At 65.5% G+C, this 18028-nt stretch overlaps 1 protein-coding gene across 1 annotated transcript; it reads right to left on the bottom strand.

Moving 5' to 3' along the window:
* Positions 1–5736: 5736 nt before the first annotated feature.
* On the bottom strand, positions 5737–17754 carry OAF (out at first homolog). Its single transcript, XM_055133823.1, has 4 exons — positions 17253–17754; positions 8423–8557; positions 7434–7614; positions 5737–6202 (listed from the first exon to the last, which is right to left on the bottom strand). Exons 1-4 carry the CDS (start codon positions 17529–17531, stop codon positions 5937–5939), a joined length of 861 nt encoding a protein of 286 aa, XP_054989798.1. The 5' UTR covers positions 17532–17754; the 3' UTR covers positions 5737–5936.
* Between the last annotated feature and the right edge of the window lie 274 nt (positions 17755–18028).

Genomic DNA, 18028 nt, shown 5'->3' with positions numbered 1-18028 from the left:
GCCCACGGCACCAAGAGCCCTGATTGACAGTGGGGCGCTGGGAGCTCCACCTGCTTCTTGTTCAGTGCTTGTCGCAGCCAGGAAGGGACTCTAGTAAGTCCTGTTCCACAGATGACACCCGAGACCTCCAGACTGGGACCCGCTCAGGGGCACACGAGCTGGCGAGGCCCCTGTCCTGTCCTGCAGCCCCACCCTCTGCCCCAGCGCTCACAGCCAGTGGCGTCTCCCCCTGAAACTGGGGGGGGGGGACTCGCTCTGTTCTTCGCTGACCGCCCCCATTCTTCACTGTTTCTGAGCCCAGGGGCAGGTCCGTGGGGCTGTTTACTGGCTGTCCTGCTGCAGGAGCACAGGGCTGGGTACTCAGTGCTTAGGACTGACTGCTTGGAGCTGGGTACTCAGAACTGGGTACTAAGTGCTAGGTTCTCAGAGTTGGGTACTTGGAATTTAGTGCTCAGCATTGGGTACTCAGAGCTGGGAATGTGGAGTTCAGTACATGGCAGGGAGCAGGAAGGGCTCTGGCGGCCACAGCTGTCCTGGAGGACGGGGGGGGGGAGGGGGAGGGGGAAATGCCTCACTGATGCTTCTTGGGGCTCAGTCTTGGGACTGGATCTCAGCGAGAAGGGCCAGACCTGGTCCTGCTCCCTCCAGCAGGCAGGAAGGAAAGGCTTGCTGGAGGCCCAGGGAACAGGGGACTGCCTGCGCCCTGGACACTCCCAGCCTGTCCCTCCTGCTCTCCTGCTTGGCCCCTGCCCTGATGTCCATCTCTCATTTGCCTGCCAGCACAGGGGCCAGGGGTAGCGGGAGGGTGATGCCCGACGCTCCGAGACCCCTCTCCGGCCTGCTTCACTTCCCTCTCCGGCCTGAGCTTCCAGTCCGGGAAGGGCCGCCCCAAGCACCCAGGGGCCCAGCTCCAGCCTAGAATTCCCAGACCCCGGGGTGGATGTCCCGACACAGAGGTGGCACTGGTAGGTTCCGAGCTGGAAGCAGGTGCCACTTTGGGTTCCAGAGCTGGTGTGGGAGGAGGAGAGGGAGCACAGGGGGAGGAGGAGAGGGAGCACAGGGGGAGGAGGGGAGGGAGCACGGAGCAGGGAGGGGGTGCCCAGATACTCCCTACCTTCATGCCACAGACACTGACCTGGGCTTCCGCTGTGCCAGGACAGGTGCCCCAGACCAGCGCACCTTTAGGAGGGCACCGTCCATGGGGCATCATCCATGACAGCACTGAGTGAGGTCAAGGCAGCCGGGAGGTGGCCGAGCTGGCGTCCGGAGGCGGGAGGCACCTGGATGCGTTCACAGGAGGGGCCAGAGGTCCCCAGGGTGGATTTGCCTGGCCTCGGGAGAGACCTTTCCTCTTGTGCTCGCCCCACCCCAAGCTTCTCCGGGGACTGGGGTGAGGGGGGGGGTTGGAGCTCTAGGCAGAGACAGGCGGGGGGGCTGGAGACAGTACAGCGGGGAGGGCATTTACATGGCACACCAGGGGTCCATCTGCAGTGTCCCTTATAGTCCACCAGGAGTGATTCCTTAGAGCAGAGCCAGGACTAAGGCCCAAGCATCGCCAAGTGTGGCCCAAACCTCCCCCTGCCCACAGAAAAGGGGGGCAGGCGGGACCATTTTAATTCCTTAATTCCTTCCCTCTCTGGCTCGATTGAGCATTTCATGAAATGAACTGGACTGCGGGAGGGGTGCAGAGACCACCTCTAACCCTCCCTCCTTCTCAGCCCCCAGGAGTCCTGCAGAGGCCAGCCCTGGGCCTAAGGCCTGGCTCAGAGTTCAGCCTGGGAGAGGAAAAGCCATAGGGGAGAGGGGGTGGTGGTGCTGGAACTAGGAAAGGAACCGAGGAAAGACCAAACAGCAGAAAGGACAGGGAATTTCATTGCCTTTGGACATCAAAAGAGCCCTATGCAAATGACATGCAAACGACATGCAAATGCATGCCCTGCCTTCTTTCCCCCCACCCTCTCCTAACAGCTGGAAGACTCAGAGTGGCCAATCTTACCCCAGGTGGTCTCCAAACTGCCATCAACTGGACCCTCCTTATCAGGACCTCTGACCCCCTGAGTGCACCCCAACAGTCCCTGGCCCTCCATGTCTGCTCAGATGTCCAGTCAGTCGCTTTACTTGCAAGCACAGAGGCTCCTGGAGCTGGCCTCTTTGCAGCCACACAGCTGGGAATGGAGAAGAGACGGCAGGAGGAGCCGGGGGGCGGCCGGGGGGACAGAGACCCCCCTCAGCTAGGGTCCGCGTGCCTTCTTGGCCGCCCGCCTGCAGCTCACTCTCATTTCCTGTCACGTCAGCGGGATTGAGCTGTCAGGCCTGGGCGCGGGGTGCAGAGTCAGACGTGCTGGATACCCACCAAGGAACAAGTCCCTTCTAGCTGCCTCCGTCTGCCAGATGCGCTGGAGGGCCCAGCGCGGGGGTGCAGGGTGGGGTCGGCGCCCTGCCTCGGGGCGACCACAGGGGAGGGACCGCGCTGCGAGAGGGCAGGCTCCCCGAAGGGCAGCGGGAAGGTGGGCACAGGCCCTTCCGAGAGCTCCCAGTCTTGTCTGGGGGTCACATTGTGGCATCAACGTGGTGGCACGACGGCCAATGTGGGGGTGCAGAGCCCTGGCCCCGGGGTGACAGTGTGACAGGTGCTCTAGAAACACAGAGGATGCCGCTCCTCCTGGGTGCGAGGGGCACCTGGGAACCAGGACTGAGAGCTGCTCCCTGCTCCGGCCCCCCTACCCTGGACACCCTGACTCACCCAGTACCCAGCCCTGACTGCTGACGTGACCCCTAAAGGATGATGGAGGAGGAGAATATCTGAATTTCTTTTCTTTTTGGGTCACACCCGGCAGTGCTCAGGGGTTACTCCTGGATCTGCACTCAGGAATTACTCCTGCCGGTGCTCAGGGGATCCTATGGGATGCTGGGAATTGAACCCGGGTTGGCGTGCAAGGCAAATGCCCTACCCGCTGTGCTATTGCTCCAGCCCCAGAGAATATCTGAATTTAAAGCGGCAAAACCATGCAGTCCCCCAGTGAACTCTGTGCCTCGGGGCCTGCAGACGGCTGGGTCCAGTGTCTGGAATTTCCAGCGCCGGCCGCTGACCCAGGACCAGTGACTTGGGAAGCAACCGGCGCACTGGAGGCCAAGTCTAAGGCCAGTGCGCCCTCTCGTGGTGATGGGGGGTATGACCCGACCTGAGCGCCCACTCCTGCCCACACCTTCCAATGGGGCGGCTCACTCCATGGCCGGGAGACCCTCAGGGGAGAGTGAGGGGTACTGGGTTTTAGACTCGTTAGGTTTTTTTCCCTCTCACACCCCTCATCTGAAAGGAACCTCCCCAGAGAACCCAGTTTGGAATCGGCGCAGTGACAGGAGCCCACTGAGCTGGTCAGTGGCCGTCCCAGCACTGGGCAGCCCTGCTCCCCTCCCACGCTGCCCTCCGCGGCTCAGGCACTCGCCAGCCGACACCCCCACGGTGGGGCTGGAAGGTGTCTGGCCACCCTCCGCTCAGAGCAGCACGGGGGGATGGAGCCCCGATCCCGGGCTGCCCATGGGAAACTCGGGGACACCCCGCTGGGCCTCGGGAAAGGAGGGGACATCCGAGCCGAGTCCCCACACAGGGAAAGGAGGCGGAAGGGGCTTGGCGGGACACGCAAAGGGGCAGCAGAAGCTCAGAGGGTGTGTGGGACATCGGGCCGAGGGCAAGATGACAGTGGGGCGGTGGGAGGAGGGGTGCAGCCCCCAGGTGGGCACCAGCCCATTCCGGCCCTTGTGCAGGGGAGGAATCTGGCAGAGACTGAACGGGGGGGGGGGGGGAGGCCAGGAAGACCCAGGGAGGGGCACCCACAGTGGACCTCAGAGGGCCCAGCTGACCACTGCCCCCAGCTCCAGGCTCTGGGTGGTCCACACAGCCCTCTCAAGGCCCCCTGAGCAGGGATGAGGTCTCAGGTTACCCCAAATGGGTTCATGACCTGGTAGCGGCCGCATCTTCATTACTGGGGTGACCACAGTGCCAGGGCTGGGGCCCTCCAGCAAAGCAGGACCCGAGGGCCGGCAGCCTCGCCCGTCCCCACTGCCGCAGGGGCTGCCCCTCGAGGAGGGGGCCACAGAACCTCTCCTGGAGCAGCCCCGCTCTCCAGCCCACCCCCAGCTCAGGGGCCAGTGCAGCGGGGGCGCCTACAGGGCAGAGGGGCTGACAGCAGGCTTCTGGTCAGGAGGGGCTTCCTGTCGCCTCAGGGCACTGAGGTGTGAGTGTGAGACTGTGTGAGTGTATAAGTGCATGTGGGTCTGTGTGTGTGTCTATGTGTGTGTGTAGTGTGACTATGAGTGCATGTGGGTCAGTGTGCGTACGAGTATCTATGTGTGACTGTGTATGAGTGTGTGGGGGGTCTGTGTGTATATGATTGTGTATGGGAGTGCATGTGGGTCTGTGTAAGAATGTATATTTGTGTGTGACTGTGTATGAGTGTGGGGGAGGGTCTGTGTGTATGATTGTGTATGGGAGTGTGTATGGGTCTGTGTATGAGTATCTATGTGTGACTGTGTATGAGTGTGTGGGGGGAAATCTGTGTGTATGTGATTGTGTATGGGAGTGCATGTGGGTCTGTGTGAGCGTGTATATTTGTGTGACTGTGTATGAGTGGGGGGGATCTGTGTGATTGTGTATGGGAGTGCGTGTGGGTCTGTGTGTGCGACTGTGTAGGTTACGTGCATATGACTGTATGTGTGTGTGAATGCGTGTGTATGACCGTGTATGCGTGACTATGAGTATGTGTGGCTATGTATGAATCTGTCTGGGTCTGTGTGTGTGTGTGTGTGTGTGTGTGTGTGTGTGTGTGTGAGTGAATGCAGTGACGAGCCTATGGGGACAGACAGGCTGTGAGTAGGACGACGCTCAGGTCCCACACACACTCGTACTGTTTTCCTCGCGGGGACTGCACCTGGGGTCTCAGGCGGCCAAGGAGGTGCTGAGAACCTGGCTGGAGAAAAGCGAGAGTTGGGGAGGAAGGGCACCCCAGCAGGGAGCCCAGGGTACACGGGGCCTGTCCACAGGACCCCACCAGGACTGGGTGGGTGACGTGGAACCAAGGTAGGTCCTGATGGTGGGGGCAGTGGGGGCCTGCCTGCCCCCTCGCCCATCCTGCCAGGGCGGAGGCTGGTCCCCTGAAAGGGTCACTGATGGGGGAAGCCGTAGCCCTTGGCCCCGCAGGTCTGGCCAGGCTGGGGGAGGCAGAGCCCTGCGGGGTACAGGTCTGCTCTTGAGCCCCTTTCTCTCTCCAAGGCTTCAGAGGGCAGTGTGGGTTCATGTCATCCCTAACGGGGTCTCTGTGGACCACTACTCCGCCCCCAAACCTCTCTGACCCCTCTCACCTCTCAGCCCCAGTCCTCATCACTCAGCCTGCACACCCCCTCCAGGAAGTCCTCCAACACCACTGTACCTCTTTAGACCTGGATTCAAACATTAAGTTTTCAACTGGGCGTCACCCCCAGCCCTGTCTATGAGGCTCAAAGAACACAGGCAGAAGCTTCACACGTGGTAGCCCTGAGGTTCCACCCCTGGCCCGGCACAGCCCCCAGGCACCCCCAGGAGCATCCGCTGAGCCCAGAGGCAGGCGTGGCCCGAAAATACATAAAATTATAAAATTCTACACTCGTTGCTCCCTCCCGGGGAAAATGCTTTTCCGACACCAGGGGGCGGTATCGGCCCAAAGTTTCTCTGGAACTTTGACTAGGCATGTCCCGAGCTGGTTTCAAGGTACAAACGTAAACTTTTATTTGTGGTACAAACGATAAATACTTTGCATAGAAAAATCTGGGATTCAAGTTTTCCTTATACTTCATATTCCACCCCTGCCCCAGAACCTTACAAAAATATGTGTTTGGGGGGAGCCTGGCGGCAAGGCGGGCGTGGGAGGCGGCGCTCCGGGGTGCGCGCGGGGCCCGGCGGCTCAGGCGTCCCCGTCCCAGAGGCAGAGCGGCCGGCGCGGCGCGGGGAAGCTGAAGCTGTAGGCCTTGCGGCAGCTGCGGATGCCGCACTTGTAGGGCGACGCCCGCTCGCGGCTGTGGCAGTACTTGAGCACGCACGGGTACCAGGGCAGGCTCAGGCCGTAGCGGCACACGCACGCCTGCCCGTGGTCCCCCGCCTGCCCGCAGCGCGGCGCCAGCGGCGGCTGAGCATCCTCCGGCAGGGCCTGGAACACGGAGGCGTCCACACCTGCAGAGAGGCGGCCGTCAGCCCGCGAGCGGGCCGGGGGCGGGGCGGGGCCGAAGGCGGAGAGGGGCGGGCCTAGGGGAGAGGGCGGGGCGGGGACGAGGGGCAGGGCTGAGAGCGAAGCAATACTGAACGGGGCGGGGCCTAGCGGAGAAAGGGGCGGGGCCGAGCGCTAAGCTGGGGGTCTGGGCGGGCCGGGAGTGGGACGGGGCCAAGCCGAAAGCGAGGCGGGACCGAGAGGGCGGGGCGTAGGCGAGGGGCGGGGCCAAGACCGAAGCAGGGCCGAACCGAAAGCGGGGCGGGGCTGAGAGCGGGACGGCAGCCGAGGGCGGGGCCGAGAGCTGAGCGGAGGGGTGGGGGGGGCCTGGGCGGGGAGGGGCCGGGAACGGAGGTCGTGGGGCGCCCTCAGGGACTGCTGTGCTGTGGCCCTGCCGGGCACCTGGGGCCAAGTCCTGCCCAAGGGAACTGAGGGTCTGACTCTCCAGGTGTGTCTGACCTCCAGCCCGGGCTGCCTTCCCAGGCTTGAAACCGTCCGTGGGCCAGAGGCCAGAGCACGGCAGGGTGTGGCCCCAAAAGGGCAGAAGCATCAGAGTGGCCGGGGCCCGGAGGGGGCGCAGACACCCCAGGGAAGCCAGGCGGGGTGTTGGGTGTCCAGCCCCTGGGATCCATGGGTGTGCCAGGAGCGGGGACCGCACTGGCCTGGCCCGGCGAGGGAACCGGGCCTCTGACATGGGTTGGGGAGCACGTAGCAGGGATGACCACGGCAGAACCCAGCTCCCTGGAAGCAGCAGGCAGGTCTCTAGGGCTGGCGCTGGGAGGGGACAGTCCCGTGTACTTTCTGGAGGCCTCGGGGCTGGTCCTGGGCAAGGGCCCTGGGGGCCGGCCTGAGACTGCTCAGGCGGGAGGGAGTGGAGTGGCCCCGGGGGCAAGGGGACAGTTGGGGGAGGCAGTAGGAGGACAGTGGAGGGACAGTCTGGGCGAGGCAGGGGCAGGTGGTCGCTGTGCGAATGTGGTGCCATTGGAGCCTCATGGTGGGCCCCGGTGGCAGGGCAAACTGGGAGCTGCCTGGAAACCCTCCCAGGAGCCGAGTGGACTCAGGCCCGAGTGACCCCTTCCTGAGGGATCCTTCACCGTGAAGATCCCATGGATACCCCCTCCTCCAGGAAGCCTTTCCTAACCAGCCCCAGGCCAGGAGGCCCCAGCAGCAGGGGTGGCGGGGGCAGCCCCCGCTGACCTTGCTGCAGCCAGAACCGCATGTCCTCCTGGCGGGTGTAGACAGCCTCAGCGGCCTCAGCACACACATTGCGGAGGTGAGGGCTCAGCAGGGCCCCCCGGCTGAAGTTGACAGCAACGTCCATGTGTAGGTGCTCGGGGGCCCGAACCTCCTCGGCCTGCCGCACGGTCCGCGGGTTTCTCTGTGGGGGAGAGACGGTCACTAGGTCAGCAGCGCAGGGCTCCAGGGGGCCATCTGTCCTGAACGCAGAACCCAAGGCCCGGGCAGGGCGGCTGACCGGTTGGGGAAGCAAAGCATGGCCCAGAGCAGGTGAAGGGAAGTCACGAGGCCGGGCACCCCTACCCCTCAAGGGAGGTGAGCCGCCTGCAGCAAACTGTCCTGTGCGATCCCTCCTCTCTCCCCGCCAGCCCCTGTCTTAGTGCTCAGGGGCCCCGATGGGATGCCGGGGACTGACCCGGGCTGGCCACCAACGCCCTCCCCACTGCCCTCTTTTAACAGGGGCCCCCAGCTATGGTACTAGGCCAGCTCTCCCCTGGGGTCCCCGCTCAGTGCTGGGGTGCTGCCTGGGGCCATGCGGTCACCCTGGCAGTGCTCAGGGGCCACAGGGGGCAGGGGCGGGGAAGGGCCCGTGTGTCCTCCATACAGGAGCTGTCTCCCAGCGCTGGCAGGGCCAGGCCCGAACCCCCGTGAGTTCCCTGCATGGCCTCGGTCCCTGGCCCCCATTTCTTAAGGGGCTCTGAAGGCAGACAAGGGCCCCACAGGAGACACACTGACAGCTCTACAGGCAGAGCCGGCCTCTGACCCCTGGCTGCCTGGGGGGTGGGGTAGCTGGAAGTGAGGTACAGGGAGCTTTGGCCGGGGCAAAAGCGGGGGCACTCAGGACTACGGGGAGCCTGGGGTCAGGGATGAGGGCTAAGGGGGGCTGGGGGCAGGGGCTGCGGGAGCTGGGGGACACAGGGCGTGGCCAGGCGGGGGCCTGGGGGGCACACCTGCCGCAGCTTGGCCATGGCGTCGCTGGGGATGATCTCGTTGCGGTGCAGCCGGGTGACGAAGCACAGGGCCTGGAACTGGTTCTGCCCCTTCTCCAGCTCCCCCAGGATCAGGGCCCGGAAGATCTTCACCTCCTGCAGGGAAGGGGGAGGATGAGGGACCGGGAAGGCTCTGGTCTGCCCCCAGCAGAGCCCGGATGTTCTCTTTGTGTGGGGGCGCTTTTGGACCACACCCAGTGGTGCTCTGGGGTCACTCCTGGCTCAGTGCTCACTCCTGACAGAGCTCTGTGGGGGGGCCCTATGGGGTGCCCGGCACCAAGTCTGAGTCAGCCCCGTGCAAGACAACTGCCCAGGGCCTCTCCTATCTCTCTGACCCCCCGAGGGCCCTCCCCCAGGACACAGAGCAGCGAGCAGGGGGGCAGCGGGGGCCCCTCCCCAGGTCAGGCCCAGTATCGGGGGGAACGGGGGACCCTCCCCAGTGCTAAAGGCTTTAAGCTGGGGTCCCCCAGCCACCCAGCTCTCCCCTGGGCGCCCCTGGCCTTGCCCCTCCCGCTGCTCCCCTGTCCTGTCCCCCAGCCTGTCCCACCCACGGCAGCTGCCTCCAGAGCCAATCAGACGCGCCTCACAGCAGAGCCCAGCTGGGGCATGGATTGTTCCAGAAAGCGGGGTGAGAGCTGGCCCCAGGACCACAAGGGAGCTGAAACCTAACACCCCAGCCCCGCCCCCAGGGCTGCTCCCTCCCCCCTCACTTCCTGTGCCCCCCCCATCTGGATCTGGGGAGCAGTGGAGGGCTGAGGGAGGAGGGAGGCCCAGCTGTGAGGACGGGTCTCTCTCTCGGGGACCCTCGCAGGGAAGGAAGATCTAACACGGGGACCCCCAGCTTCCTCTTGGGGCCACATCAGTCTGTCCGACCAGCCAATGTTCCTCACTCCCCCCGTCCCCCCGCCGTGACCTGCCCCCAGATTTCCCCTCCTGGGGCCACAGGCAGAGTCCAGGCCCATCCCTGGAGGGCCACTGTCAGCTGTGACTCAGGCATGTCAAGGACTCCATCTGGAACATTCCCAGAACCTCTCCCCGACCACACAGTTTCCAGGGGCCTTTCCCGCAGGGCTCAGGGAGGCCGGGGGCCAGTGACTGCAGACTGGACGCCCCACGCTCAGGGGCCCATGCAGTGCTGGGGGCCGAGCCAGGCACGGTCTCCTGTACCCCTGCCCCAGCGTGAAAGGACTGGTGGGCCACCGAGGCACACTCCCCCATCCCACCACGCCCCGAAGGAGACATCTGCATCTTCACACGAGCCCGGGGCTGACCCAGATGCCCTGGACGGTCCCTGCCGCCCATCAGGTCCAGACGCTGAGATCAAGGACAGCAACAAAAGGTCACAAAAGTGCCAGAGTCCAAAGAGGGAATGAGACGCTCCCCCAGAGGTCTGGTGGCCACTCAGCACCAGAGTGGACGGTCAGTGTTGACAATGGGGCGCATCATCCGTTTGGGGGGTGGGGCGAGGTTTCCACTGAGCATGGAGGAGTCACGGGCTCTGAAGAACTCGGATTTGAAGAAACTGAGATTTGTCTCTTTCTTTTGGGTTTTGGGTCACACACTGCAGTGCTGCAGGCCCACTCCCAGCATGGTGCTGGGCTGGGGGTCGCTCCTGGCAAGTGCTGAGGACTGGGCCTATAGCAAAGCGAGTGCGCTGCCCACTGAACCATCTCTCTGGCCCTTTTTTTTTTTTTAACTTTTTTACAATTTTACATGTGTGGTGACGGGAGTCAAATCCAGGGCCTCCCAGGTACGAGGCATATGTTCTGCACTGAGTGCACCCCAGCCCCAGAGCTGGACTCGCCCCGAGGCCACTCCCTCCAGGACGAGGCTGTAATGACTGGGAACGGGACATAAACTTGACCGTGGAGTTCGCTGGGGGCCGCACCCTTTTGGGTACGGCACACACCTGCCACGGTGTAGCAGGAAGTCATTCTCAGTGCTAGAGCATGTGGGCGGCAGTGAGGGGGGGCGGGCGGGATCAACGCCGCCCACTGCAGAGCCGTGCTTGATCCTCTGGGTATCTCCTGGCCCTGAAGCCAGAATTTTTGCCCGTTTCTTTGTTTGGGGGCCACACTGGGCAGAGCTCGGGGCTCGCTCCTGGCTCTGCACTCAGGGATCACTCCTGGCGTTGCTCGGGGACCCTCTGGGGTGCTGGGGATCAAGCCCAGGTCGGCCGCGTACAAGGCAAGTGCCCGGCCCCAGAAGCTGGACGCTGAACGCAGAGGTCAGACTCCAAAGTCTGAGGCTCCAAAGTCAGTGCACGCCGCCCCCTGGGTCACGGCTCCATCCCCGTCAGGCCTTGGGGAAGAAACAGCAGCAGCTCGGCCAGAGACACGGGTCAGCCATGGCCCGGACCGGAGAGTGGATCAGAAGTCCTCTCAGCTGTGTGGTCGCTCACCTCTCAGCCTGTTTCTCACCTTCGACCCGCTGAGCCCGGAGGGACACGGGAGGCCCGGCTCCCCCCCTCCACGAGCCCAGCTTTCACCCCGTCCCGTCCTCAGCGCCCAGGGCCCCCACTTCTCTCCCACACAAGGGAGGGATCCTCCAACCTCAGAGAATCTGGCCGGAGGCCACACCTGGCTGCCAGGCGTCCCTCGGTGCCCGCCAGTGCCCTGGGATGAGTCACCCGGATATGGCTGGCACCCGAGGCAGAAGGGCCCGCGGCAAGGGCTGGAGGCGGGCTTGTGGTCAGGGCTCCCAAGACTGGACACGGCCGGAGGACGCCACCCGTGAGTTCGGACACAGGCTGCGAGGAGACGCGGTGTGCCACCCCCAGGGCCGAGACAGAGCCATGCGGAGGGCACTGCTCAAGGGACAGTCACCACGTGGCGTCCCTGACCAGGGTCCCATGGTCCATCAGCCTCGGGGCAGCAGCCAGGCCTCACTGCTGTGCAGCTCAGGGCCGAGGGAGGTGCGGAGCCCTGAGCGTGGCCAGGGCCGGTCAGCAGCGGGTGGGCAGCCAGGCCAGAGGCTGCCAGCCAGCTCTACCTGCAACCAGGCCCCCAGGTTTATGTTCGGGGGCACACCCAGGGGTGCTTGGGGTCACCCCAGGCAGTGCTCAGGGCCCCCTCTGCCCCCCCCCGCCCCAGGTGACGATGTTCTAGAAGAGACACCGAGTTTCCCCCATCTGGACCAGGAGAAAACTGGGGGCAGTGAGAGTGGTCTGAGGGTCCTTCGCGCCCTCCAAGGGGTGCCCAGGCTGCCCTCTGTGGCGCTAGGCGCCCCCCTGGCCACAGGTGGGGTCCTCCCTCCAGCCGCAGGCCCACCCTGTGCTCTCTTCCCATGTGCCCCCCCATCTCTCCCCTGGCACCCGGGCCTGGGCTCAGCTCCCCCTCCACAGAGCAGCTGCCTCCCGGCCTCCACGCCTCCCCACATTCCCCCAGAGCCGCAGGCACCAGCTTCTCCCCAGCAGCCCTCCCTCCCCCTCCCCTGCATCACACATGCCCTCCCTCTCCCCCGGCCTCAGCCCTCCCCTAAGACCCCAACATCTCACACAATCCCTTCCTCCTCCAGGGCCCCCTCCCTGGCCCCCTCAGTAGCTCCACGCTGACCCCCTACCCCTTCCTCAGCTCCTTCCGGCTGGGCAGGGGGGTGGGGAGGGCCCAGGGTGGGGCAGCAGCCCTTCTCCAGGGGTCCCACCTCCAGGCTCCTCAGGAAGCAGAGGCCCCCAGTCCTCACAGGGCGCCTCCTGCCCTCTCGGCCTCTCCTGGCCTTCACTCCGAGCTCTGACGGGGAGGCCAGGCCGGGCCAATCTAAATATTTATCCTCTGCTCAGGCTGGGGGCGCTCTGGGGGGGACAAACGTCCACGTGGGGGGCGGGGCTGGCCCCAGAGCCGGCGGGAGCCAGAGCCAGTCCTTGGACCTGAGTGTCCCGGCCATCGTGAGGTGCCCACAGGTGGGGGGGAGGGAGTCACTGCAAAGCCGGGTCAGGCGCACAGCCAGGAGGCCTCACCACCAGCAGAGCCTGGACAGACAGACGCAGGCCTCTGACAGCCGTTCCCGCCACCTCCATCCAACAAGGCCCCGCACCACGCCTCCCGGACACACACACACACACACACACACACACACACACACACGAGTCCCCAGAGCTTCTGAACCATGCCTCCCGGACACACACACACACACACACACACACACACACACACACACACACACGAGTCCCCAGAGCTCTGTCAGCCAGAACCAAAGGTCACCTCTGTCCCCCCAGCAGGGGACAATGTGCGGCTTCATGGCTCTCGCCTCCACTGCCCCGCTAACTCAGGGTGACTGAGACGGGGTCCCCCCACTCTCACCCAGAGTCCAGGCCGACGCCCCCTCCGTCCCTGCCCCAAGCGGAAACCCCCTCACATCCTCGTCGAGCAATGCAGAGCCAGACCGGTACTTTGGGTCCTGGAACAGTGACCTAGAACTCACTCACGCGGGGGTGGGGGGGGCGAGCGGGGTTCCAGCCCTACAGACTCATCCACCCCGGAAACAGCCAGCTTCTCCCAAAGGCACCCCGACTGCACCCTGACCCCCCAGATCTCCCACCCACTGCCTGGCTGGGCTGGGTGGACACTGCACCCTGAGACTCCTGTGGTCCTCAGAACAGTGGCCCAAGAGGCTCCTGCCCCCTGCAGACCGTGATAGGCAGGGACCCCCACATGCTCAGGGCTGGCCCTGCCCTGATGTCCGCTCACACCTTGGGCCCAGGGTGGGGCAGAGGCCAGTGTGCCCGTTTCCTGTGGAACGACCTCGAGGGCCCCCCTTATCTGGCTGCCATGCGGCACCCCAGCCCCTCGCCAGCCCCTCGCCCGCCCCCCGCCCGTGACGCAGCCACTCATGACTCTGTCCTCTGCGCCCCACCCGCCCATCCGCAGCCACACCGCTGCCTGGAACATGACTCACCCCTGCCCAGATGCAGGCACCCACATGGACAGGAGAGGGGGCGGGGCCAGGAGAGGGCCAGACGCTCCGAGTGGAGATGTGCGTGTGGGGGGCTGAGGCCGAGGCGGGGGCAGGAGGGGAGCCTGGGTCTAAACTCTACACCCGAGACACACTCACTCAGTAGCCGGGCCCCGCCTTCCCTCAACAGTGAACCCCAACCTTCCTCCCGGCCCCAGGCCCTGTCTCTAACCCCTGTGCCCAGCACGTGCAAGGGCCCATGTGGGCACCGCACACACCCTCCCGCGCAGTGCCAGGTGCAGCCCTGGTGGTCCTTGCACCCCACATCACCAGACCTGAGCCCCTGTCTACAAGGCCTGGCTGAGCACTGGACCAGGCGGGAGGGGGTTACCCTTGGGCACCTCAGTGCCCAGGCTTGGCAGCTGTCGGTGGTCCCGGGTGATTTCAGGGATTTAAAGGACTCTCCACCCCTCCCTATGTCCTTGCCGGGGATGGGGGTTATATGTGGGCAGTGCTGGGGATCAAACTCTGGTGCAGAAGGTGCCTATGCGCCCCCCAGGTTCGAAAGCACAGGCAAAGGCAGGGGGCTGGAGCGATAGCACAGCGGGGAGGGCGTTTGCCCTGCATGCGACTGACCCGGGTTCAACCCCTGGCATCCCATAGGGTCCCCCCTGAGCACCACCAGGAGTAATTCCTGAGTGCAGAGCCAGGAGTCACCCCTGAACACCGCTGGGTGTGACCCAGAAAGCCAAATAAATAAGATAAAGCGCAGGCAAATGTGGGAGCCCGATGGTCACACCCACCATCACGGTGGGCTGGCCACCGTGTCCACTTCCCCACTCCAGGGGCAGCGCGTGGGGGGCGAGAACCCTGCCCCTTGGGCCAAGAGGAGGGCGGAGGGCGGGGGCGGCAGGAGGGCTGCATCTGATGGTGTGGGGACCTCGCAGTGGCCCTGGGTGGACAGGCTGGACAAGGACGGGCACTTCCTGTTCTTTGGTGCCGGCCCGGCCATGCTGGAGGGTGAGGGCCAGTGTGCGTGTGGCCTCCGGGGGAGGATGTGGGTCAGCAGACTGAGGAGAGCTGTGAGGGGGCGAGCCTGGCCCCTAAGGGCAAAGACGGCCATGCATCTGCCCGACTGCCCAGCCGTCTGATCCCGGGCCAGGGGCACGGCAGGTGGAACGACGCTGGCCACACAGCGGGCATCTGCGCCCCCAGAACGGAGAGCCCGGGGCACAGAGCTGCCCCCCCACACCTCTGCCCACGGCCGCTGTTTCTGGGGACGCTGGAGAGCTTTCCCCTGGTCACTCTGCGTCCAGCTCAGGGGCTCAGGGAACCAGGCTCCCCGTGCAGTCTGCCCGAGGTGCCAGAGCGCCAGGGTGATGCCTTCTGCCCGTCCACCCCAGAGCCGGCGCGGGGACAGACGTCCACGTCCTTTCCTGCACAGCCTCAGGACTGAAGTCACTTCCTCGGGGAAATGAATCCCAGATCAGGAGATGGGGCAACCCCCCGCTGAAGGATGACCTGGCATGCAGATGGGTGAGGTCATAACTGCACCCCAGTTCCCGGGCCCCACCCGGCCCTGGGGCTGGCAAAGAGAGCGGGTCCTCTGGGGGCCAGTTCCTGCCGGGTCCCTCCACGCAGCGCCTAGCTGGAACAGGAGATGTCTGCCAGGGTTGACCCGGCAGGGCTCTGGGTTCAGGGCTAAGCAGGATAGGGGTTCTGGGTCCAGGGCTGACCAGGATAGAGGTTCTGGGTCCAGGGCTGACCAGAATAGAGGTTCTGGGTCCAGGGCTGACCAGGATAGAGGTTCTGGGTCCAGGGCTGACCAGGATAGAGGTTCTGGGTCCAGGGCTGACCAGGATAGAGGTTCTGGGTCCAGGCTGACCAGGATAGAGGTTCTGGGTCCAGGGCTGACCAGGACCAGGACAGTAGCTCTGAGTCAGGGGCTGACCATAACAGTTGGGTCAGGGGCTGACCAGGACAGAGGCTCTGGGCCGGGGCTGACCAGGACCGTGGCTCGGGAAGCAGGGAGGGAAGGGCTGACCCAGTGCAGGGACTCAGCGGGGCCCTGGCCAGCACATTCTCCCCGGAGATGCCCCTTCCTGCTGCCACCTGGGCCTGCCCCAGGCACAGCAGTAAAACCCTGGAGCCACAGCGCCCGGGGCTATAAAAGTTCAGTGCCCTCTCCCCACCCCCCACCCCGGCCGCTCACCCCGGCACAGCCTGGGCAAGTCTCTCTCCAGGCCTCTAGGGGCTGGTGGCAGGAGGGGAGCACCCCCTCACTGCAAGATCCCTCCTGAGGGTCCCGCTACCAACCTTGACTGACCCGCCAAGACCACACTTGACAACACAGCCCCAAAGTTTGCGGGGGATGGTGAGACTAGAGGTTTCCCACCCTTCCAGAACCCGCTTCCCACAAACATGCTCTCATACACACACACAAACTCACTCATACACTCACAGTCTCACACATGCACACACTCACACACACTCACACATGCAGTCATACACACTTGCGCACACACATTCTCACACATGCACTGACACTTTCACTCTCTCACACCCTCACTCACATACACACTCACATGCACTCACTCACACACACACACTCACGCTCTCACACTCACATACACACTCACCTGCACTCGCACACTAACTCACATACTCCCTCACACACTCACACACTCACACACTCACTGGCCCCTGCCTGAATTGAGGCCCTCGCTTGGGGCAGCTGAGCACGAGGAGGGCAAACGGCAGCCCCAACCCCACGGCCCCCAGGGTACCGTGTCAGGACAGAGACAGCCCCGCCTGCTGCCCCAAAGTCCAGCACGGGTCAGTGCCCTGGGGCCGCTCTCTCCGCCCAGAGGTGTCTGCGCATCAGGGCAGCGGGTGGGGGCGTGGGGCTCTGGGGACAGGTTCACCCGGACCGGCTCCGAGCTCACTGTGCCCAGCTGGACTCCACAGTGGCCGGGGCCCCATTCCTGACAGCCAGCAGAACCTCTGCTCCCGGCTGCCCTATCAGCCTTGGGGGGCGATGCCCAGCACTGAGGGGACCCTGCAGTCCCGGCTCCATCCTGCGCGGCCAGCTTGGCAGGGCAGGTGGGGTGACCCCTCTCCCCGGCTCTCCCCCAGCTCTTTCCAGACCAAAGAGGGCAGCTTGGAAGGCCCTGACCACTGGCTCTGTCGAGGAACCCCCTTTCTCCGCTCAGCCCAGGCCAGCGGGACAAGGAAGCAGTTCAGACCTCGCCCGGGGTCTCAGGATAGGGAGCCCTACCTCCTTGCAGCCCTGGCCAGGGACAGAGGCAAAGCCCAGAGAGGGAGAGAACCTTTCCGGGGAACACACAGCAGGCACTGAGCCTGTGCTGGCCGGCCAGCCGCTAGGCCAACGGAAAAGACTCCGGGAGGGCGGGACGTTATTAACGGCTGCCTCCAGGTGGTAGGGGTAACCTGGGCCAGGGGGTCACAGGATCCAGAGTGTAAGACGACGCGGGGAGGGCCCAGGAGTGGGGGGGAACCCGGTCTAAGCATTCCGAGGGGGGCAGGGCAGGAGTAGGGGGGACCCTGGCCCAAGCATTCCTGGGGGCGCAGCTGGCACAGCAGGAGGGGAGGGCAGCCAAGCAGTCCTAGGGGCGCATTGGGCAGGGCAGGAGTAGGGGGGACTCTGGCCCAAGCATTCCTGGGGGCGCAGCCGGCACAGCAGGAGGGGAGGGCAGCCAAGCAGTCCTAGGGACGCATTGGGCAGGGCAGGAGTGGGGGGACCCGGGCCCAAGCATTCCTGGGGGTGCGGCGGGCAGGGCCTGCGCGCTGCAGACGTGGCCCTGGAGAGGTGCGGGGGGGCGCGCCTGCCCTTGGCGACGTCGCCCCCGCCCCCGGCCCTGCGCGCGCGGGGGGCGCTCACCCTCCTGAAGTCGGCGGTGAAGGAGAGGAGCGCGCCGTCGGGCCTGCGCAGCTCCAGGCTGATGCTGTCCGCGTCGCTGTCCGCCTGCAGGGTCTCCTCGGTCACCTGCCCGTCGGGCAGCCGCACACGGACGCGCAGCTCCGCGGGCCCCGCGGCCCCCACTGCGCGCGGCGCCCCCCGCGCGGGCCCCGGGAGCAGCGGGAGCAGCAGCAGCAGCAGCGGCAGCAGCAGCCGCGCGGGGGGCGCCGTGGGGACCCGGCCGCCGCCGGGTCGGGGCATCCCCGGGGGCCGCCGCCGCGCCGCGCGGTGCCTGCTGTCGGCGCGCGGGGCAGGCGCGGCCAAAGTTCGCCCCAAGTTGGTGGCGCGCTCGGGACGGCCGGGAGGGGCTCCTCGCCGGGGCCCCCGCCCCCCGGGCCCCCGCCCCCCCGGGCCGGGCCGCGCCCAGCACGCACGTGCCCCCGCCGGCGCCCCCGCGCACTCGGCGCTCCCGGGGCGCGCCCGCCCGCCGCGGCCCCCGACTCCGGCGCTCCCCGCCCCGGCGGGCGCTTTTCATTCAATCCCACCCCCCGTCACTTCCTTCGGAAAACAGAAACCGCCGGGGCCGCCTTAAAGAGACCGCGCGCCCTTAAAGGGCCGGGGCCCCGCACGCCCCCCGCCGCCCCCGGGTCCCCGCGGCCGCCCGCCCCGCGCCAGAGGGAGCGCGCGCCCCGAGCCCTTCCCCCCGGCGGGCGGGACGGGCCGCTGCCTCCGCCCCCCGCTTTTTTTTTTTTTTTGGC

The sequence above is a fragment of the Sorex araneus genome, chromosome 3, assembly GCF_027595985.1.
Source record: "Sorex araneus isolate mSorAra2 chromosome 3, mSorAra2.pri, whole genome shotgun sequence".
Classification (NCBI taxonomy): domain Eukaryota; kingdom Metazoa; phylum Chordata; class Mammalia; order Eulipotyphla; family Soricidae; genus Sorex; species Sorex araneus.
Note: the sequence above shows the minus strand (reverse complement) of the source record. Positions and strands in the feature narration are given on the sequence as shown.